This window comes from Phacochoerus africanus, chromosome 4 (assembly GCF_016906955.1).
Source record: "Phacochoerus africanus isolate WHEZ1 chromosome 4, ROS_Pafr_v1, whole genome shotgun sequence".
Taxonomy (NCBI): Eukaryota; Metazoa; Chordata; class Mammalia; order Artiodactyla; family Suidae; genus Phacochoerus; species Phacochoerus africanus.
In genome coordinates this window covers 148,531,271-148,554,435 of record NC_062547.1, presented here as the reverse complement: position 1 = coordinate 148,554,435, position 23,165 = coordinate 148,531,271, and the positions used below count along the sequence as shown (strand labels likewise).

Sequence of the window (23,165 nt, the reverse complement as noted above, 5' to 3'; positions counted from 1 at the left end):
TGAGGCCTGTTCTGTGTTTATGAAAAAAGGGAAATGATTGCTATAGAGATAGGAAGGCAAACTAGACACAAAACTGAGATGGTTTTCTTGAAGAAAACAGTAGGAATAAAAAAAAAATTGAAAAGAGAATGACTTTCTCATTACATAGCTTCCAGGTTATTAGGGTGTGCTGGTGTTCTGTGTCACTTCCATAAATAATAAAGTTCTCCCATACAGTTCTTCCCACCATGAGATGGAGTTTGTACACGTGTACAAACATAGGACATCTTTTCCATGTATAAGACACTCAGACCTAAGACACTTTTTCCATGTATAGGACTCCTCTGCTGGGGAGAATCAACTCGTTTTACCTGCATATTATGCAGTGAATTGCAAAGAAATAATTTACTTACCATGTTCATCAAGCAAAATGTTGTCAGGCTTCATATCCCTGGGGGAATGAATGAAAAGAGGAGAAAGTTGCTTATAATAAAAGGAACAAACAGAACCAAAGGATAAAGGCAAAATGAGGTCCTGGCCCCTCATCGCTCGTAATCTCACTTGGTTCTCACAGTGAATCGAGACATTGCCCTTAACACACCCAATTTCTAGGTCAGAAAACTGAGGCTTAAAGGGGCTAAGTAACTCAACCCAAGCTCACCATACGTGGAAGAAATGGACCCTGAACCTGGATGTCTCTCATTCAAAACCTCAGAGTCTTACTTTCTGTAGCGTCTTATGTCTACACATGTATGCATTGCAACTAGATTATACAGCACTTAAGTTGTCATAAGGTTGTAGCACTAATTATCATTTTCATCTGTGCCATGCTGGAGCTCCACAGATAAGGGGAACCTAAAGGCTATAAAATGAGAAACAAGATGGTCTATAATGTAATGATACTACAAACCTGGAGAGATTAGGATCTTTTTTAGGATGATTCTGTAATGCCTCTAGTTGCTCTGTAGTGGCCCTGGTAGTTAAGGAAAGGATTTGGACCAGTCTTCCATGCACTGATGAGATCCTGAAATCCATAGGAGGGATCACAGTCCACTCCCTTCCAGTGAAGGGAGTAGTTTGATGGTAAATACTTAGAGGAATGGCCCAGAGAGTTTAAATGTTCCCATGAAATAAACATTCTTGTAAGCAGCCTTCCTGAATTGGAGCACAGCCCTCATTCTGGATCCCCCCAGTTTTTACTGCCCCACCCTAATGTACCATGAAAGCCCTTCAACCCAAATTCACAGAAGCCATTAGGGAAAAAATTCTGCAGTAGGTTTGGGAACACAGTTTCAGCCTGGCTAAGTGGCTTTTATGTCACTAGAATAAGGTGACCTTAGTAGTTAACAGACCAATTTTGTCTGAGTCCTCTTTCCTTAAAAATATTAATGAATAACCAGCCTCTTACCTACTGATGGAACCAAGTAAATGCCTCACCCAACAAGCAGGTGCATGGTGGTTTCATGAGCTTTGAATATCTTCTTATGTAGTTTATTAGGTTCTTAAAATTAGTTCTGGATTCATAAGAGGTCATTTGTGGCTAATGCAAATTTACCTCTGGTCCAGGGTACAAGTGGCTAAAAATATAGAGTGCAAGGGGGTCTTAAGCTGCATGTTTCTCTGGCCAAACTCTCCATATTGTAGCCTCCACACCAACCCCATAGATGGATTTCATTACTTCAAAGACTATCAAATCCAAATTCCCTCACTTGAAATACAGGTCCTTTCATCATCTGGCTCCTGTGAAGTCCCCTAAAAGCTCCCTGCATCTCCTCACCTTCGGCTGTTGCTTTGCCTGAATCAGATCCTCTCCACCATTGCACCCGGACATGCAGATGCATCCCTCCCCTCATCACTCAGATGTCACTTCCTACAGGGAGCCCTCCATGATTTTCCTATTCTGTGTCACTAGTCCCTTACATGGGCTCTGCAGGATAAACTTCTTCCATCATAACATTATCATGCTTATATTCTTTTTTTGTTCTCCAACTGGGTCATGAACTCCTCAATGGCAAGGACGGTTTCTTGAATAATACATAAACCAGTACATACCAGAGCACTATAGCCCAGCAGCAAACACTTTCTGCAGGTTAAAGCTCAAGATTAACTAGGCATTAGCCTCTTGCACCTCTTTCAGACCTGCATCCACGAACATCAGGTAGTGGTCCTAGGCTCAGAGCAGGCTCGGAGAAGCCCTGCCAGGAAGGAAGAGACCTGGGTGTGGCCACATGAGCATAATGATTTCCTGGCTTGAATTTAGGATGGCTTGCTAGGAGGAATATGCTGCTGTGGACTTAGCACTTGATGAACTTTCTATTAATCCCCAGGCATCTTTTAAAAAAATCTGTCATAGCTACACTTCCTTATATCCACTACTTTCCCCAGAAACTTCCTTGAGGCTTAAAGAACAATCCAGGAATCAGAGAGGTCATAGTTTAAGGTGATAGGTCCTACTTCAATCTTATATCCATTTATTCATCAAATATTTATCTTTTGATAAGCTACTGTGTTAGGATATAGGAAGTATCAAGATAGATGCGATATAGTTCCCTCAGGGATGGAGAGGATAGGAAGGGGTCACAGGGAACTAACTGTGCCACAAGGGCTCAAAGTGGTAAAAGGGCATGTTTGCTACTAAATTCAGAGAAAAGGTGTGAAGAAAATCTCTAAGAAAAATATGAAAATAAGAGTGGACTTTTAACAGAAAAATAAAGTATATAAACATGGATTCTAAACACATAGTTCCTTCAAAAAGTGGTAGGTAACCTCTAAGTCATTACAAGGTGAATTGCAGTATAAGATTTTTTATTCACATAGCAGGAAAAAGGAAATGAAGATAAACCCAGGTGCTGTATTAAAATTCCTGCTGGAACAAGTTCAGCTTTCCTAGTTCAGAAATTTAACACTACTTTCTTATCTTTTTGATCTTTTCCGATACTCCTAAGTTGTTTCCTTCATTTCACGCAGTCTGTAAGACGGCTGAGCTGGGCAGTTACCAAGCCTGGGTATCTTCAGAATCATCTGTGCACTTAAAGCAACATGCACTGCAGCTGCTTCCTCACTCTCATTTCCTTAATCTTCCTTTGTCAACACTACAGCCCACCCCCTGCCCCCAACACACATGACCTTCTATCATATACCTTTTATTGCCAACCCTGAGCCTGGAATTCTAGGCTAATGATACATTAAACTTCATACCTGCTGTTTCCCTCTGTATGGCTAGCATCCATGGTACATATAATATGTTCCAGAAAGAACCTTGGCTACCCGTCATGCCCCACACCAACACTACAACCCTCTCATCCCCAAATCCCTTAGCTCAGTATATGGTCCCCAAGTTCTCCCACTGTAAAAATGAAAATCTTGAGATCATTCTTATTTCTTTTCTTTTCTTAACTCATAGCACCAGGACCTCAGCAACTCTTGATAGCTCTACCTTTAAAACATAAGTATTGAAAATAGTACGGTTGTTCCTTAAAAAAAAAAAAGTGAAATCACACTTGCTATAGAAGTTTGACTTCTGGGTATATACCCAAAAGATGTGAAAGCAGGTATTTGAACAGATATTTGCACACCCTGGCAGCACTAGTCACAGTAGCCAAGAGGTAGAAACCCCCCAAGTAGCCATCGATGTGTGGATAGATAAATATGCTAGATACATATTATTCTGCTTTCAAGAAGAATAAAATTCTGATACATTCTACAACATGGATGAACCTTGAAGACATTATGCTAAGTAAAATATGCCAGGCAGAAAAGAGCAAATATTGGAGTTCCCAGTGTGGCTCAGCAGGGTAGGAAACTGACGAGTATCCATGAGGGTGCGGATTTGATCCCTGGCCCCGCTCAGGGCATTAAAGATCTGGCATTGCCACAAGCTGTGATGTGGGTCACAGATGTGGCTCAGATCTGGTGTTGCTGTGACTCTGGTGCAGGCCGGCAGGTGCAGCTCTGATTTGACCCCTTGCCTTGGAACTTCCATATGCTGTGGGTGCAGCCCTAAAAAGAAAGGGAAAAAAAGGCAAATATTGTATGATTCTACTTTTATGAGGTCCTTAGAATAGTCAAATTCACAGAGACAGAAAAGAAAATAGTGGTTACCAAGGGTTGTGGGGTGGGGGGGAATTGCAGGGAGTGGGGAGGAGGAACATGGTTGATGATTTCCTCTAATTTTATTTGGTTTAATGGATACAGAGTAGCAGTTTGGGAAGACAAAAAAAGTTCTGGAGATGGACAGTGGTCAGGGCTGTACAACAGTGTAAGTGCGGTTGATGTACTTTGTTACTTAAAATGGTTAAAATGATAAATTGTGTGTGATATACATTTTGCTACAGTGAAAAAAAGTGTATCCTCTGCACACACTAGAATTACCATCTCCAGTTGCTCCCACCATCATCTTTCAGCTGCAGTGTGCCATACATAGCACCTTGTTCTTGGTTCCCAGAACAATTGCTATAAACATAGCACCCAGGGCGGTTTTTCATTACACTCATCTTCCCTGCCAGTGTCCTCCTCTGGCTCCCAACCCCCGAGGAATAAAATCCGAACCATCTGCCCTTGGCCGTGTATGACCTCTAGGTGTCCTAGCCCCTCAGGGCCTGAGCTGCCCCTTGCGCATCCTCTCCCTGCCACATGCCATGCTCCAGCCGCACTGGTCGTCTTTGTCTCCTTTACATGTCGGCCCCTCTGCCTGCAGCCCTGTCTCTCTAGACCTTCCCAGGACTTGCGTCTTCCTGTCATTCCAATATCAGCTGAAATACCACTTGCTCCAAGTTCTTCCCTGGCCACTCAATCTGAGCGCTTCCCTCTTTGTCTTTCTCTCTTCACCTCCATCTTAGTTTCAGCCCAGCATTCTCATTACCTCCTTTTTCTTGATTGGTTCAGTATTTGTCTCCCCACTGCCCCCCTGCCCCCAAATAGAAGTTCTCAGGGAAAGCATATCTCTTCTGTACTGCTCAGAGCTACAGCTCCCAAGCTCACCCAAGTGCCCACAACAAAGCCAGTGCTTAAAGTACTTGTCTGAGAAATGAGTGACTCTGATCCCTTAGCTTCTCAAACTTCTGGATAAAAAGCCATGTATTGCTTTTTCTCCTAAGAAGAGGAAAACCAAAGTCAAAACCAATATAGCAACAACAACAAACACCCTCCTCCTATGCCAGATGCACTGTATTTACTGTTGGCAACTAAAAAACCCATCACTTGGGGAGTGCTAAGGTGCGGTTCTAGGAACACACATCTTCTATGGAAACCCTTTGTTGCCTGCAGAATCAGCTGATTCCTACTATGGGAGCCATAAATAGCCTGTGGCCACACAATGCTCCCAGCACAGGATCTGATCTACCTGCTGTTCTCACTTGAATGGCTTTAACAAGACATTAGCAGAATTTAATAGGCTAATTACATCCCTTCACTGCACCTACCCTGGGGTCAGGTTACTCAGCCTGCAGTCCCATATGGGGGGTGGGTGTGAGAAGAGGGAGCAGGAAAAGGAGTATGTCCAAAGCAAACTCAGCTCCCTCGGTGTCCCATGGCTTTCTGACAGGTCCACAGTTTAGGTTTAAATCTTTGTTACATGATGTTCTTTTAGAATGGGTCTTCTCCAGCTTCTTGAGAGGGGAAAAATATTATATATTGTATATTTTATTTATATGCAAATTTATATATCATTTTATAATATTGATTCATGCATTTATGCATTCTGCACCCACAGAGGCAAAGATACAGAGTGAACTAAACCACTCAGCCTCAGACACCAGCCTGAACTCAGGCCTCCTGGGTCTTTCACCTAATCCCAAGAGGATAAGCTTAAAAAAAAATGTTCTAGTTAGAGGAAGGGAAGAAAAATCTATAAAGTAAGAGGAACCAGAAAGGAACAAGATCAATTATGGTCTGTTGATGGTAACAGATAAAGAAAGGAGAGGGTTTTGTTCTGTTTTATTTTCAGTAGGGAGAGGGGTGGTCAATTAGAAGTGAAAAGCAAGTGGCTGGATTTCATCCCGAAACTCCTCTGACCTGAAAGTATCCTCTCTAGCAGGAGGAAAAACAAACTTGCCACTTGAAAGCGAAACAAATGAACTCTCCTAGGCACCAAGAGAAAAAACGAAGAAGTTGAAAGAACATCTGAATCTTTCCAGAGCCAACTGTGAACCCATGAGCTTTTGGAAGGTGAGAGGATGTATATCAGACACTGTGCATGGACAGCAACAAATCACAGAATAAAACCAATGAGTGCATCCCCTAAGATATTTTGCTTTACCATCATATAAGGTGTACGAACTTGAAACAAAGTACCATCATTGATTATGTGTCATGTGCCGGAAAACATGCTAAATGTTTTACACGTATTATTTCACATAATTGCCTCCTCCCCACTCACCTCCCCCCCCCCCAAACTCTGGAGCTAAGTACTAGTGTGACGTAATTTTATGGGAAATGAAACCAAGCTCTAGAGAGACTGGACAGCTTTCTAAGTCATGCAGCTCTTGAATGGTGGCCCTGGATTTGAGTGTTGGCTGTGCAAATCCAGACCCTAGCTCTAAAGCTGGTGATGGAGACCTAGGGATGGGACTGCATGTGAATGAGTGTGTGGCCACGAAGTCCAAGGTCAGCAGAGGAAGGAGACCAGACAGGGGCACCTGAGGTCAGGACAACAAGCCTGTAGGAAAATAGAAGCTGGGTGAGGGACAGTACAGGAAATTGAAACTGGCAAATAAGCTGTCTTGGCAGATGCTGCAGGCAAGAAAGGCTTGAGAAGGAATGGACTAGAGAGTAAAGGGCTCAGATGGGGAAAACTGCAGCGTGGGGATGGTTAGGTAGGGCTGGTTTTAATAAGCATGCTGGTTAGGAATGGGTCTTGCTGCAAGGATGGCAAACATAACTTCCAATGGCTTAAGCAAAGAAGATGAGAGTGGACAGAGCAGCCTCAAACAGCCATCGGCTGGGAGCTGCTCTGTCTCAAAGAGCTGGGCTTTCTTCAACACCAACATGGGACAAGGCCACTCTGTGACCATGACTGAGGGGAGAAAAGCATGTGATAAGGGAACCACGTTTGAGCACGAAAGCAAGAGCACTGCGCAAACCATAAAGCGGACCATGCACCCCCTGCCCTGGCTCCTAGGGCAACTTCTGTGTTCCTCCCAGTGATAGCTTGGCTATTCCACTCCTCCTGCTTCCAAGAAAAAAAAATTATTAAGATGCCCAGTCATATTATCTACCCCTCCTTGTGGTAACACTCAAACTTGGGGAAAATGATTCTTCCTCAAACCTTCCTCAAATCAGCTGTGACTGTTCCATCCTACTCAAGCTGTTCCCAGCACCCTCCTCTGAGATGCCCCACAGTTCCCCATGTATATGGTCCTCCTTCTGCAACAAGGGCCAACAAACCAAACTTTGTTGGACTACAGGTTTGTTCTTGGGGCTGGGTATCAGCAAATGGTATGTTTTTCTCACAAACAGCCAGGGAGAACCAGGAAGTCCAGATCCATGAACTGAAGCCACACTGTCATCAGAGACCCAGTCTCATTCTGTTTCTTCACTCTGCCAACACAAGCAGTTTGACTTATTTTCTCATGGTCTCAGAATAGTTGCTTGGGCTCCAGACATCACATGTACATTTAGGGCAAGAAGAAGCTGAGGAAGGCAGCACCAACTGAGTTTATAATCTTTTATTAGGAAGCAAAAACTTTTTTGAAGGCTTTTACAGTTGAATCCCCCTTAGTTCTCATTGGTCATACTGACTCATGACCCACATTAAAGGAGGTTATGACGAGGGAATATCCTGACTGATTTGGGCCAATCACCTGTCAACCTGGACTGGGCACATTGCAGTCAAATTGAGGCTCTACTACCAAGGAAGAAGGCAAGGTAACTTTCAAGATCCTATAGCTAGACAGTATGGAAGCTCTGTAAAAAGCAGAGATGCTGGCACCAGATAACCAGGGGTTGAATTCCAGTGTGGTCTTGTTCGACTCTGGCAAGGTATTATATCTCCCTGTGCCTCATCTTCCTTCTGTGTAAGATGGGAGTGATTACATTAGTAATTACCTCGCAGAGTTGCTGTGAGAACTAAATATAGTAATACTTGTACTTTGTGCCTGGTGTACGCTAACTGCATGAGATCAGTAGGTAACAGCTTTATGAGTAAGAGTAATGGTATAGTGTATGATAGTTTAAGTATCATGGGCATATATGGTATCCTATATAAGTAGACGTATATACGTACAGTCAGGAGTGATGTTCAAAATATTTAATAACCAGAGTAGCACAATCATTGGCTAATTAGAATGAAGACTACTAGAGGCACAGGAGCAGAACCTTGAGGGACTCCTGCTGGGCCAGGAGTTAGCACTTTAGCTGCTGGACCAAGGGAGTTAGTGGGTGCGTGGGAGAGTAGAAGGCAGGAGGAAGGGGGCCGGTGGGAGAGGGATTGGGTAGCAGGCAGGTTCAGGTAAGAACTCTTTATCAACCAATATAGTGAAATGCAAAATTTTAGTATGTTTATAATGGGTATGGCTATACCTATGTATGGAGTTAACATGAGCCTTGTATATGCTATACTGCATTGTAGTATATAGTGTGTGAATCTATATACTCACGTATGTAGAATAAAGTTGCTATACTGCATTGTAGTATATAGTGTGTGAATCTGTATACTCATGTATGTGTGTATGTAGAATAAAGTTGGTAACAGTCTCAGCTGCAGATGGTTCTACCCAAACCCAGGCATTACTAGGTTTACTTGGGAAGCAGTAGATCCTAGATATTAAGAGTGTGGGCATTGAAGTCAGTGACCTGGCTTCAAATCTCAGCTGAGAACTTGCTATTTCTGTAACAATGGACAAGGTATAACCTCATGTAATGTACATTATGCTTTCCTTCCTAACATGCATTCTTTATTCTCTTAACCATTTCAGTTTTCATTTGGGGTATTTAACCTTTCTGCCACACACCCACACACAGAGCAGTTCCTATGTTTTGGGGGAACCTATCCCAGCCTTGGCTTCAGGGGAGGTTCAGTGACTTAGACCTAAGCTAGGAAAAGTTATGCCACTCCACAGTCCCAATTTCTGGTTTGGGGACGAGCTATAACACTTTTTAAGCCATTGAGTAGGAAGAAGAGTTACACCATGGGCTTCTGAGGAAGAAACTTCTTTGCTGTCCCGGGGAAAGCTTCCAGGAGTGTGATTCATCAGCTTTAAAGGAGTTAGCATGGAGTCCTGGGCTGAGGTGCTGAATCAAGATAGCCTGCAAGTCTGGCATACACAAGGAGTTCTAAATCACAAAATAATAAACCTCTTTATTGCTTAGTCCCATGTGAGTTAGGTTTTCTGTTGAGACCAGAAGCTTGTTGGGTGATATGCTGCTGAGACTCGGCTCCCTGCAGGCGTAAATGAAGGACAGTGAGAGTATCTACTTTACAGAGCTGTCATGAAGATTTAGGGAGATGATGCATGTAAAACTCTTAGTATAGTGCTTGGCACATAGTAATTGTTCAACTAACCTTCAGAAAACATTGAACAGACAACTAAGACATGTCCAGTATAGGAAGAGCCAGCTGGTAAGAGACTGGCATTAACTGAGAAGGTTAAGTGATGAGTAGTTGTTTTCAGTGATCACTGAACCACTTCCAGGTACTAGCGATGGCTGGTGTCCCCTAGCACAGCAAATAGGAGGAGTCAGGATAAGCCCTTTAAATACTTTATTCCATACTGTCCTCAAACGACTTTGTGAAGTAGGTACAACTTCACACATGAAAACACTGAGGCACTCAGAGAGCTCATGCAACCACTCCATTGTCCCCACTATTGGGAGAAGAGTCAGGGTTCCAGTCCACGTTTACCTGACACCAGGAGTGCTACTGAACAAACACTGACTGACCAGAACAGGGCACTGGTCATCAGGAACCACAGAGGCCAGAGATACACTGCAGTAAGCCCACCCAAGTGTGATGACGCATAGAAGCCCTATCTGATTTGATGTCTTATTTGCTACAGCTCCATGGGCAGCAGGGAACCTTGAGGCTGATCGTGAATCAACAGAAGGAAGAACTTGCTAATAATTCAGCAATGATATGAACTTCTGTTATATGGTAGTGAGGATCCCCCCACCCCCCAAAGTATTTAAAAGCTGGGAAGATAATTCCTTTGTGGACAGGTTGTAGAAGAAATTCTGCCTTTGGATGAAGGTAGGACTTGTCCTGAGTTAACCTTCACTCTCACATCCCATAGATGTTTTACACCTGCCAGGAAGACAGAAGTGTGGCTGCCCTTTATTAGCCACCCCTGATTTTCCGAGCCCCAGAGTAGCTTTTCACATTTTTCCTGCTTTATCATATATAACATTATTAAATCTATTTTATAATTAGAGAAATAGATCTCAGGGCTTATTAATTTGTCTAAAGTCATACAGTGAATAAGTGGACAAAGCCCCAAACTGATCCCTGATCTGACTAGTCCAAAGCTCATGACCCTTGCTACTGTGTCATACTCTGCTTTCCAATGAGAGTATTGTTTTTTCTTAATGGTTGTATTATATGGCCAATGTGTAATTTTAGTGATGATGTATTCTAGAGTTGGAGAAGGCACAGTATGTTTTCCCCCCAGTTTAGTGCAAGGAGATAACAGGAGGCTAATGGATATAATGTATCCATAATCAATAATGAATCAGTCATGGATAGCTATAAGTCTATTGACCACTTTCTACATATGTGTTGTGAATACACTGGACTTTATCCTTTCCCAAAGTCCTGTAAAGTATGTACAGTTATCCTCATTTTACAGATACGACCAGTGAGGGTCAGAAAAGGTCAGTGACTTCCCCAGGGTGGCCCTTCTTGTAAGTAGCAGAGCCCCCACATAAATCTAATGCCACCAGCCACTGCTTGTGATGGTCAGCTTGCAAACAGTCTTGCTATGGGCCTAGGAGCATCGTAGTAGAACACTACATGACAAGGTTTGAGCATAGAAGATACCTTCATATTATTACATGTTTACAAAGGATAGGACCACATACACACATACGTGTATGTGCATACATATATGTTTGCATATTACTATACACAGAGTGACAATCCTATACAAGATCATGAGTTATATTTAAATCCAAACCAAGTAAGACTAGAAATAAATAAAACATAATGGACGACCATTGGGTTTTTATTTTCTGCAATTATTTTCTATACCCCCCCAAGTTTCTAAAATAAACATGCCATCTTTATTGATTCGAACCTAAGTATTGTATAAATAACTTCTTACATAATATCTTCTTATTACTTTTGTCATCACTGAAAACCATTTTTTTTTTAAAGTTCCAGCCAAAAGCTAGAATACATGATTTCTTATCTTAGCCTTGTCTATGATTTTATGTGTGACTTTGGGCATGTCACTTGCCTCTCTGGGCCTCAGTTGTAGAATTTATACCAGGAGTTGACAAAATTATGACCCAGGGGCCAAATCCAGCTCATCTATTTTTGCATGGCCACGAGCTGTGAATGAATGTTACATTTCTAAATGGTTGAAAATAAAAGAATGCTATTTTGTGACACATAAAAAGTGGTGTGAAATACGAATTTCAGCACATGTAACAAGGTTTTGTTGCAATACAGTCATGTGCGTTTGCTTCCACATTAGCTGGAGCTGCCTTCATTCTACAAAGGCAGAGCCCATGAGTTGTGACAGACCAAATGACCTACAAAGTCTAAAAGAGTTGCTCTCTGGCCTTTTACAGGAAAAGTATGCAGACCCCTTATCTGCAGAGGGCGTAAGCTGAATTAACAACCTTCAGGCTCTTTCCTGCCCTGACATCTAGAATATCTAATGACCCCGCTCTTCATCATTTCCATCTTGATTTTCACCTCCCACTGTGAATGTCCTATCCTTGTCTCCAAACTGATAATGAATTCAAATATGTCCTTCTTCCTGACTGGCTCTGTATTTTCACTAAAGTACAAGTAAGAAATTGGGTCGAGAAGTTCCTGTTGTGGATCAGTGGTTAACGAACCCGACTAGCATCCATGAGGACGTGGGTTCGATCCCTGGCCTCGCTCAGTGGGTTAAGGATCTGGCGTTGCCATGAGCTGTGGTGTAGGTCGAAGACATGGCTCAGATCCCCTGTTGCTGTGGCTGTGATGTGGGTTGGCAGCTATAGCTCCGATTTGGGTCCCTAGCCTGGGAAACTCCATATGCCATGGATGGGTGCAGCCTTAAAAAGACAAAAAAAAAAAAAAAATCGGGTTGAACTAGGGCATTTTCTGGAGCTTGGTAAGACAACCTGGCCGTGGCTCACCTCTTCTGTGGCTTCTTGAACTACTCTCCCCCCTTTCTCACATGCTCCGACCACAAAGGCCTCTGTTCTGCTACAGGCCATAACAAACTTCCACCCTAGAGCTGGTTATCCTGCAAGGCTTGGCTCACATGCCACCTGCTGGCAAGGTTTTCTTTGAGCGTGGTGCTGAAGCAGCCCTCACCAGAAACCTGGATTCTTTCTTAGATCCTTGGTTACTTTCCGCAAAGTGCTAAGTAGAATCTGCAACTAACTTGGTTATTTATGTATGTGTTTATTGTGTACACTTGTGTATTATATTCATTGTCCATCTCTTCAACCAATCGATAAGTTTCAGAGGGCAAAAACCGTGGTTTTACTCTTCAAAACTCTATTTTAGAGCTATGTGGGAGTTCCCGTCGTGTCTCAGTGGTTAACGAATCTGACTAGGAACCATGAGGTTGAGGGTTCAATCCTTGACCTTGCTCAGTGGGTTAAGGATCCGGCGTTGCCATGAGCTGTGGTGTAGGTTGCAGATGTGGCTCGGATTCTGTGTTGCTGTGGCTCTGGCGTAGGCTGGTGACTACAGCTCCGATTAGACCCCTAGCCTGGGAATATCCATATGCCTCAGGTGCTGCCCTAGAAAAGACAAAAAAAAAAAAAAAGAAAAAAAAAAGAAAAAAGAGCTATGTGCCTGGTGCATCAATAAGTTATCCTTCCTATGTGTTAAATGACTAAACCTGAAAGAATGAAGTCTAGGCTTTGCTCTAAAATGTCGTCAAGGCAAAATAAAATATAATTTGGACCAAGTCACAGGTTGCATATTCATGACATTCTTAACCATACAGCAATTATTAAAAGCACCACATGGGCGAGTTAAATGTTAACCTGAAAATGAGCAGCTCTTTGCCTTTTGCACACGGGTTTTCACAAATGGGCGCCCTTGCGTGAGAAGCACACTTTCAAAGCTCCTTTTGAAACTGCCTGACACACAGCACAAAGAAGGCAGAGGCTCCTGTCTTCACAATGTGTAAACTCAAGCTCATTCATTATTCGGCAGCTCGGGAACAGGTGCTGAATAGACTGCGTCAACCTAATACCCTCATTACCACACTGCCGTTTTGTTTTTGAGGCTCCCATGGCCCTTCTGCTGTGGGAATGAGGAAAAGAGCACCCTCGCAAGGTCCATGACCTACTGAAGAGAAGATTTACCAAAACAAAAGGAAAGGGTATTTTCTCAACCACTCCATGGAAAATGGCAGCCTGAAGCCAGAATCTATTACCCCACTGCAGTAAACAGAAAATATTATCCATACGTGGAAAGGAAGCAAGGCAGTATCAGTGTGGAGCATGTACAGTGGGAGCCATCAGATAAGCTGGAATTATTTTTAGCCTTTTCATTTTCTCATATCGGACATGCTACTTGGGTAAACTTCCCTTACAGATATCTAAGTGCAAGAGAAAACGCCCTGGACTAGAGAAATGCTATTAAAAAGCCACAGATATCTGAAGTAGCTCACTAAATCTGAAATTATAAAGTAAGCAGAGATAGTCTCTGGGCAACATAAACTAGGTTACCATATACTGAAACTAAGGGATTTGACTTACTGAATTCTCTCTTGAGTTATCGAAATTTTACAAGCACTTCTAGCAAGTTTGGTGTTCTGGTCCCCCATCCCGTAGTATATTTGCAACAGCATATCAAGAGCTCAGACAGAAGCAGCTCTAGGCAGCAGGTGTCAACAAAGCAAAGATTGAAATTTTAGCTCCTAAGAAAACTGTTTAAAAAATACTGTTTTTTAGTTTGGTAGGGCTGCTGCAACCAAGTACCACACACTAGGTGGCTTAAAGACAACAAACATGTATTGTCTCATGGTTCTGGAGGCTAGAATCTGAATCACGATGTCAGCAGAGTCCTGGTTCTTCTAACACCTGTCGCCGGGGGTCCTTCCTTGCTTCCTTCTAGCTTAGGTGGGTTTGCTGGCAGTCCTTAGCCCTCCTTGGCTTCTGGACTCATCCCTCCAATCCTTCATTTTCACACGGAGTCTTCCCCATGTCATCTCCCTGCCATGCGTGTCTGTCTCTACGTCCACCTTTCCTCTCTGATGAGAACACCAGTTACACTGGATTAGGCTTCACTCTCATGAACTCATTTTCACCTGACTTGCTCTATAAAGACCCTATTTCCTAATGAGGTCACATGCTGAGATCCTGGGGATTAGGATGTCAACGTACCTTTTTTGGGGGGGAGGGGTGTGGACACCAAATTTAACCCATAACACATACCAAGTAAAACGTTTGTTGCTCAAACCAATGTTTGAACATTAAAGAGCACATCTGACTGTAAAGAAGTCTATTACGTTCATAAGAATGAAACTGAGAGAGCCTATGTCAAGAGCAGGGTCTGGGAATCAGATAATCCTACTTTTGAATCTGGCCTTAGTGTATCCACTGTCTGGTCCTGGGCAATTACTTAACCCTGTCCTGGTGTTGCTGACTATCAGATAAGGCAGCATGTGCAAAACCCTTGTCAGCACAGGGCCTAGTTCTCAGTATATGCACAATGAATGATAGCTCTTCTTAAGCCATTAAGAAAAGGAGACATGTACTTGCAGTATAAATCGAATGGCGAGCAGAGAAGAGCAAACACCTCCTCCAGGAATTAAGAAAACCTCTCTCCAGGTGACTCATTCCCACAGGCTTCTGAAAGCTGGGGTGTCACTGCGTTGGGAAGTTTTCTAGCAGAAGCTCATCTGCCGCTCAGTGATCACTGACTAAGATGATTAGCTGCAGAAAGAGCTCACTTTTCCTTTGCATAATCATCCCAGGAGAATAAAATGTGACTTCAAGATGCCGCAGTGTGTATGAATCAGACATAAAGGGGAAATCTCAGCCTCGAAGATCTCTGCCTGTAAGAAACTAAAAACCTTGCTTGAAACAAAAGCAATTTGGTTCACAACTGAATTGCCAGGAGGCTTGGATTAGCAAAGGTGCTAAACGCTGTTTATCTCATCGCACTGTCAGACAGTCTTGGGATAGCTCATTTTGGTCACGCTGCATTTTTGGGGAGAAGCGGGTGCGAGGTAGAGAGCAGAGAGCCAAAGCAGTTATACCCTGAAGAGCTTCACTCCACCAGGGCTGAGAGCAAGTCCCCCAGACCCCCAGGTACGAAAGAGTCACTCCTGTAGTAAACACCACAGAGTTTCAAGACCTTCCTGGCGTGGATATTGAAGTGTTTACTTGACTCCCCTTCAGGCTCTTTCATCAACTCTGGGCGACAGGGAGGTCCTTTGTCCTTTCAACCCGAAAGGTCAGCAGAGAACGTTGTCCGGCAAACAGGTGCTCAAGGAACAGCTTTTGGATAAATATTTATGACAGAAGTATTATCTCTAAGTTTTTTTCTTTACCATCAAGATGATGATTTCTAGAATGAATAAAACAAACAAACAAACAAACAAAACTTCTGGCAAGTAGCTACTTCAGTCCAAGAGAGGATGTGTGAAAACTAATTCCTTTGTGTATCTGATGGAAGCTCCAGGATGGACCTGGGTGTCAATGAATGGTTTCTATGATTATAGCAAAGAAGACAAAGGTGATAAATAAAAGTGATATCCTGATTTTTCCTGATAATCATAAATTGTCTTTTATTCCTAACTCAGCATATCTGCAATCAGTTGGAGATGAACTTTTTGCAACTCGTTCTGCTGTACTGCAATTATGTACACGAATGTCCTAATTAGGTCTTTATCTTATTCCTATAGGAATTTTTTTTTTTTGGCTTTTTAGGGCCGCACCTGAGGCATATGGAGGTTCCCAGGCTAGGGGTCCAATCAGAGCTACAGCTGCCGGCCGATGCCGCAGCCACAGCAACACAGGATCGAAGCCGAGTCTGCGACCTACATCACAGCTCACAGCAACGCCAGATCCTTCACCCACCGAGCAAGGCCAGGGATTAAACCTGCGTCCTCATGGATGCTAGTCAGATTCATTTCCACTGAGCCACGATGAGAACTCCTGTAACTGTGTCTTTAACATCTGATAAGGGAGGGAATAGAAATTTGCCTTTGGACGATAATCGCTTTCTATCTCTTTAGTCATTGGAGAGACTGGCAGCCAACACGTCCAAGAGTACTATCCCACAGAAAGGAGGACAGTACATTTCATTTCCTTATTTTAAAAATGAGAGCAAATCGGCACTGTCTCCGAAGTTTAGAAACTTCATTCCCTGATCCAATATCAGTGAAGGGGAGTACTGAGTTAGAAACTAGCCATAACTAGGAGACTAGAGCTGATTTCCAAGCTGTACTTACTCATAGAAAAATGTTTGACTTTTTGACTGGTAAGAAACATTTCTAACTGCACAATTCAAAATGAGTGGCTACTATGCAATCTTGTGTCTTTCGCAAGTAGACAGAAAAAACGACTCTAAAAATGACAAAAAAAGAGTAGCTAAATGTTCTCCATATTTAGGAAACTACAAAAAAAGTTGTCTGTGGCTTCAAAAGAAGTCCATAAAGTAAAACAAAACACCATTTATATCTCACTTGGCATTTACGGCAGAAATAGGCTTCGTGCTGCTTAAAAAAATAACTAAGCTAGACATTGCTGGCAGGAACGTCGATGAGAACAAAAAATTAAAGACAGAGACCATTCTCCGTTACCACAGGGGGGCAAATGAATACTTTCATTCAAGGTACAGTTCTCCTTATATGAATGAAACTCTCCTTCCTGCTTTGGTTATTCAAATCCTTCTTAGGCTCTCTGAGTTCTCCAGAAACTTTGTTTTCTTACTACAAACCAGCTCTTCTTCTGAAATATTTTAGTCTTTATCTCATAATTTAGTTTCTAGTTTTAGGCTTTTCTATTGGTTCCAAATGTGTCATCTTTACCTGTATAGCTGAACGGCAGGTGCCTGACGGCAGGTGCCTGAAGGCAGGTAGTCATGCCTCACTCTGTACCACGCCCACTCAGGGCAACACCCCTGCTGAACATCAGTCACGTGGGAGGTGGCCGAGAGCGCCGCGTCCCCTGTAGGTGCTGCCTCCCCCACGTGCTAACCACACTGCTCTCTGAACCAGAGGTTCATCTGTGGTAAAATGGGGCCATCACAGCATCAGCCTCCTGGAGTTGTGGGCGGACCGAGTGAAGTAACGCACAACCAGTGCTTAGCAGAGCACCTGGTGCCCAGGAAGCCCTCGGTCACAGCAGGCTCTCACCGCGCCTGCTCCACACATATTTGTTGATGGCCACAGATGGTTTGGTACCTTCTACCATGCCCGGGGACAAAATGTTATTTTCAGTCTGAAATTAGGAAGTCACGGATTTTGTGTGTGCACTTTTATGCACATGATCTTTCTTTGCCTGGGGAATCTGCTGTATGTTGTCAATTAAAAAAAAATTTATTCACATTTTAAAACCTCAGGACTCAGGCTATGTCCTGTGGTCCAACCTGCTAAGTAGCTGAAAGATGCTTTTTTCCTGTCATCTTGGACTCCATCAAATACAGCATGAGTTTTGTGGATTCTTTTGAAACGGAGATTGAGAAAGAGATAGTCCTGAGAAGTCTCCATCTCATCTCTGTGTCACTCTTCAGGCTGTTAACTCTGCCCTGGGAGCCCCAGCCTCAGCTCTGGCACTATCATCCTTTAAATGCCGTGGACAAAGGGACACTGCTTATCTCACTATGTATATGTCTTTGAAGCCAATTGATACCATTTCAAACTGAGTCATTTCAAATTGATAACTAGGACTCTGAAGGCAGAAAGTTCTGGTTATTAGAAGTCTCTCAAAATCAGAACACCGATATGGTCACTAGTGTCTTGAAAAGCTCTAATGAGGTTGATATATGTCCTGATTTTTCCAAAACATATATGAATTTTGTGCTTTTTCCCAGCATAATTATGAACAACAACTCCTTTCATCCCCAGGGGTATCCTGGCTTGGATGATAGATTATATTGCGACCCAAGGTGAAGACTCAGATAGGTCTGAGACTTATGGCTTTAATGCCCTCTCTTTTAATTTCATCTTTTATCTGTAAACCTGGGCTTTTAGTTGGTCATCTGTGTGGTTCAGGAGGTGTGTTACAATGAGAAGTGCAACAGGCATGACCCTAACTCACGGAGTTTACAATGTAGTAGCGCAGACAACCATTAGGTGATTACACACCAGAAACATCACAACTCCTCAGGAACGGTACAAGGTGCTAGAATTGGTATAAAATATAACACATAGGGAGGTAAGGTGGGACATGAGGCAACAGAAATACAATGGATTGTTTTACTTTTGGTTTTCGTGGTTTTTTTTTTTTTTTTCTTTTAATTTACACCTGTACCCAAGGCACATGGAACTTCCCCAGCCAGGGATGGACACATAGGGAGGTCAGGTGGGACATGAGGCAACAGAAATACAATGGATTGTTTTACTTTTGGTTTTTGTGTTTTTTTTTCTTTTAATTTACAGCTGCACCCAAGGCATATGGAAGTTCCCCAGCCAGGGATGGAATTCAAGCCATAGCTGCTACCTATGCCACTCTTTTAACCCACTGTGCAGGGCTGGGAACCAAACCCATGCCACTCCAGTCAGATTCTTAACCCACTGTGCCATGGGGGGAATTTCTGGGTTTATTTTTTTTTAAGACTTTAATTTTTGCCATTATAGTTGATTCACAAATGCTCTGTCAATATCTGCTGTACAGCAAAGTGACCCAGTCATACATACTATGTATATATTCTTTTTCTCACATGATTCTCCATCACATTCCATCACAAATGACTAGATATAGTTCCCTGTACTATACAGCAGATCTCATTACTAATCCACTCCCAATGCAATAGTTTGCATCTACTAACCCCAAATTCCCAGTCTATCCCACTCCCTCCCCCTCCCCCTTGCCAACCACAAGCCTGTTCTCCAAGTCCGTGAGTTTGTTTCTTTTCTGTAGATAGGTTCATATTAGAATTCCAGATATAAATGATTCATATGGTACTTATTAGATATTAGATTCCAGATAAAAGTGATATCATATGGTCTTTGTCTTTTTCTGACTAACTTCATTTAGTATGAGGGTCTCTAGTTCCAGCCATGTTGCTGCAAATGACATTATTTTGTTCCTTTTAATGGCTGAATAGTATTCCACTGTGTATATGTACCACATCTTCTTAATCCATTCAGTTGTCAATAGATATTTAGGTTGTTTTCATGTCTTGACTATTGTGAATAGTGTTGCAGTGAACATATGGGTGCATGTGTCTTTTTCAATGAAGCTTTGTCTGGATATGTACCTAAGAGTGGGATTGCTGGGTCATGTGGTAGTTCTGTATTTAGATTTCTGAGGTACCTCCATACAGTTCTCCAATTTACATTCCCACCAACAGTGTAGGAGGGTTCCCTTTACTCCACACCCTCTCCAGCACTTGTTATTTGCTGACTTGTTAATGATGGCCATTCTGACCAATGTAAGGTGGTACCTCATTGTAGTTTTGGTTTGCATTTCTCTAATAATTAATGATGTTGTGCATTTTTTCATGTAACTGTTGTCCACCTGTATGTCTTCTTTGGAGAAATGTCTATTCAGGTCTTCTGCCCATTTTTCAAATGGGTTGTTGGTTTTTTTGGTGTTGAGTTGTATGAGTTGTTAGTTGCATCATTTAAAACTATTTTCTCCCATTCCATAGGTTGTCTTTTTTTTTTTTTTTTTTTTTTGGTGGTTTCCTTTGCTGTGTAAAAGCTTGTCAGTTTGATTAGGTCCCATTGGTTTATTTTTGCTTTTATTTCTGTTGCCTTGGGAGACTGACCTAAAAAAAACATTTGTAAGGTTGATGTCAGTGAATGTTTTGCCTATGTTCTCTTCTGGAATTTGATGGTGTCTTGTCTTACATTTAAATCTTTAAGCCATTTTGAGTTTATTTTTGTGCAGGGTGTAAGGGTGTGTTCTAGTTTCAGTGATTTACATGTGGCTGTCCAGTTTTCCCAGCACCCTTTGCTGAAAAGACTGTCTTTTTCCCACTTTATATTCTTGCCTCCTTTGTTGAAGGTTAATTGACCATAGGTGTCTGAGGACATTTCTGGATTCTCTATTCTGTTTTAATGGTCTGTACGTCTCTTTTGGAACCAGTACCACACTATATTGATTACTGTGGCTTTGTAATATTGCCTGAAGTCTGGGAGAGTTATGTCTCCTGCCTGGTTTTTGTTCCTCAGAATTGCTTTGGCAATTCTGGGTCTTTTGTGGTTCCGTATAAATTTTTGGATTGTTTGTTCTAGTTCTGTGAAAAATGTCATGGGTAACTTGATAGGGATTGCACTGAATATGTAGCTTGCTTTGGGTAGTATGGCCATTTTTAACAATATTAATTTTTCAAATTCAGGGGCATGGAATATCTTTCCATTTCTTTGAATCCTCTTTAATTTCCTTGGTTAATGTTTTATAGTTCTTGGCATATAATCCTTTCACCTCCTTGGTCAGGTTTATTCCTAGGTATTTAATTTTTGGGGGTATGATTTTAAAAGGTATTATATTTCTATATTCCTTTTCTAATATTTCATTGGTAGCATACAGAAATGCAACCAATTTCTGAAAGTTAATCTTATATCCCGCTACTTGGCTGAATTTGTTGAACAGTTCAAGTAGTTTATGTATAAATAGTATCATGTCAGCTGCAAAGAGTGACAATTTACCTCTTCTCTTCCAATTTGGATACTTTTCATTTCGTTTGTTTGTCAGATTGCTGTGGCTAGGACTTCCAATACTATGTTGAATAAAAGTGCTGAGAGTGGGCATCCCGGTCTGGTTAACAGATTTTAGCGGTAAGGTTTTCAGCTTTTCTCCATTGAGTATATTTGCTGTGGGTCTGCATAGATGGCTTTTATTATGTTATGTATGTTCCCTCTATACCCATTTTGGTGAGAGTTTTTATCATGAATGGACATTGGATTTTGTCAAGTGCTTTTTCTGAGCACTTATTGAACATCTACTGAGGTGATCATGCAGTTTTTGCCTTTTCTTTTGTTAATGTGGTGTATGATATTGATTGATTTGCATCTGTTGAACCATCTATGTGAACCTGGGATGAATCCCACTTGGTCATGGGTATGTCTTTTTTATATGTTGTTGGATTTGGTTGGCTAAAATTTTGTAGAGAATTTTTTCATCCATATTCAGCTAAGATATTGGCCTGTAATTTTCATTTTTGGAAGTATATTTGTCTGGTTTTGGTATTGGGGTGATGGTGGCATCATAGAATATCTTTGGGAATGTTCCTTCTTCAACCTTTTGGAAAAGTTTAAGAAGGATGGGTATAAGTTCTTCTTTGCATGTTTGGTAGAATTCTCCTGTGAAGCCATCTGGTCCTGGACTTTTTTTTTAGGGAGTGTTTTTATTATATATTCAATTTAATTTCTAGTGATTGGTATGTTCAACTGATCTATATTTTCTTGATTCAGTTTTGGTGGGCTGTGTGTCTCTAGAAAGTTGTCCATTTTTTTCTAGGTTGTCAAATATGTTGGCATATAATTTTTCATAGTATTTTCTTTTTTGTTTTTGTTTTTTTTGTATTTCTTCAGTATCTCCTTTTTCACTTCTTATTTTGAGTTCTTTCTCTCTTCTTCTGGGTAAGTCTGGCCATAGGTTTGTCAGTTTTGTTCACCCTTTCAAAAACCAGCTCTTGGTTTTATTTTATTTATTTATTTTTTATTTTGTTGTTGTTGTTGTTGTTGCTATTTCTTGGGCCGCTCCCGCGGCATATGGAGGTTCCCAGGCTAGGGGTTGAATCGGAGCTGTAGCCACCGGCCTACGCCAGAGCCACAGCAACGCGGGATCCGAGCCCGAGCCGCGTCTGCAACCTACACCACAGCTCACGGCAACGCCGGATCTTTAACCCACTGAGCAAGGGCAGGGACTGAACCCGCAACCTCATGGTTCCTAGTCGGATTCGTTAACCACTGCGCCACCACAAGAACTCCTTTATTGATTTTTTTTCTATGGTTTTTTGAATCTCTACTTTATTGATGTATTCTCTGATCTTTATGATTTCCTTCCTTCTGCTGACTTTAGTTTTTGTTTGTTTTTCTTTTTCTAATTCCCTTTTTTTTTGGGGGGGGGCATATCCATAGCATATGGAAGTTCCAAGGCTAGGGGTTGGATCAGAGCTACAGCTTCTGGCCTACACCACAGCCCCAGCAATGCAGGATCCAAGCTGTATCTGTGACCTACATCACAGCTCATAGCAAAGCCGGATCCCTGACCCACTGAGCAAGGCCAGGGATCGAACCCACATCCTCATGGATACTAGACAGATTCATTTCTGCTACGTCACAATAGGAACACTCTTCTAATTCTTTTGCTGATTTGAGATTTTTTTCTTCTTTTCTGTGGAAGGCATGTATTGCTATGAACCTCCCTCTAAGGTCTGCTTTTGCAGGATCCCATAGATTTTGCATGGTTGTGTTTTCATTATAATTTGTCTTGAGGTATTTTTAAAATTTCCCTTTTGATTTCCTCATTGACACATTGGATTTTTAGTTTTTCGTAGCATGTTGTTTAGTCTCCATGAGGTCAGTTTTTTGTCACTTATTTCCTGTGGTTGATTTCAAAGTTTCATGCTATTGTGGTCAGAGAAGATACTTGAAATAATTTCTATACTCTTATATTCGTTGAGATTAGTTTTTGCCCCAGTATGTGGTCAATCCTTGAGAATTTTTGATCCCAGTAGTATGCCTTCTCATTTTAACCCAGCCTTCACAAAGTCATTGTGTTTGCTTTCCATTCACCTTCACAGTGAGGAGACATTTCAGTGCAAAGAGACCCCCTGAAGATGGGCACTAGGTAATGATCGTGAGTGTGTCAAGGGCAAGGAGCAGAAACTTAATCCTTGGTCTTGTTTAAGTGGCAAATCCATGATGGGATCCAAAGAAATGAGGAAGAGGAAG

At 42.0% G+C, this 23,165-nt stretch overlaps 1 protein-coding gene across 2 annotated transcripts in view; it reads right to left on the bottom strand.

The window, feature by feature from the left end:
• The window catches only part of STK32A (serine/threonine kinase 32A), a 138,422-nt gene that overhangs the window by 36,461 nt on the left and 78,796 nt on the right, over window positions 1-23,165 (bottom strand). For both annotated transcript variants that reach the window (XM_047778975.1, XM_047778976.1), the window contains exon 6: window positions 393-430. In XM_047778975.1, the coding sequence (XP_047634931.1) occupies window positions 393-430 (38 nt within the window). The remainder of the gene's footprint in view (window positions 1-392; window positions 431-23,165) is intronic.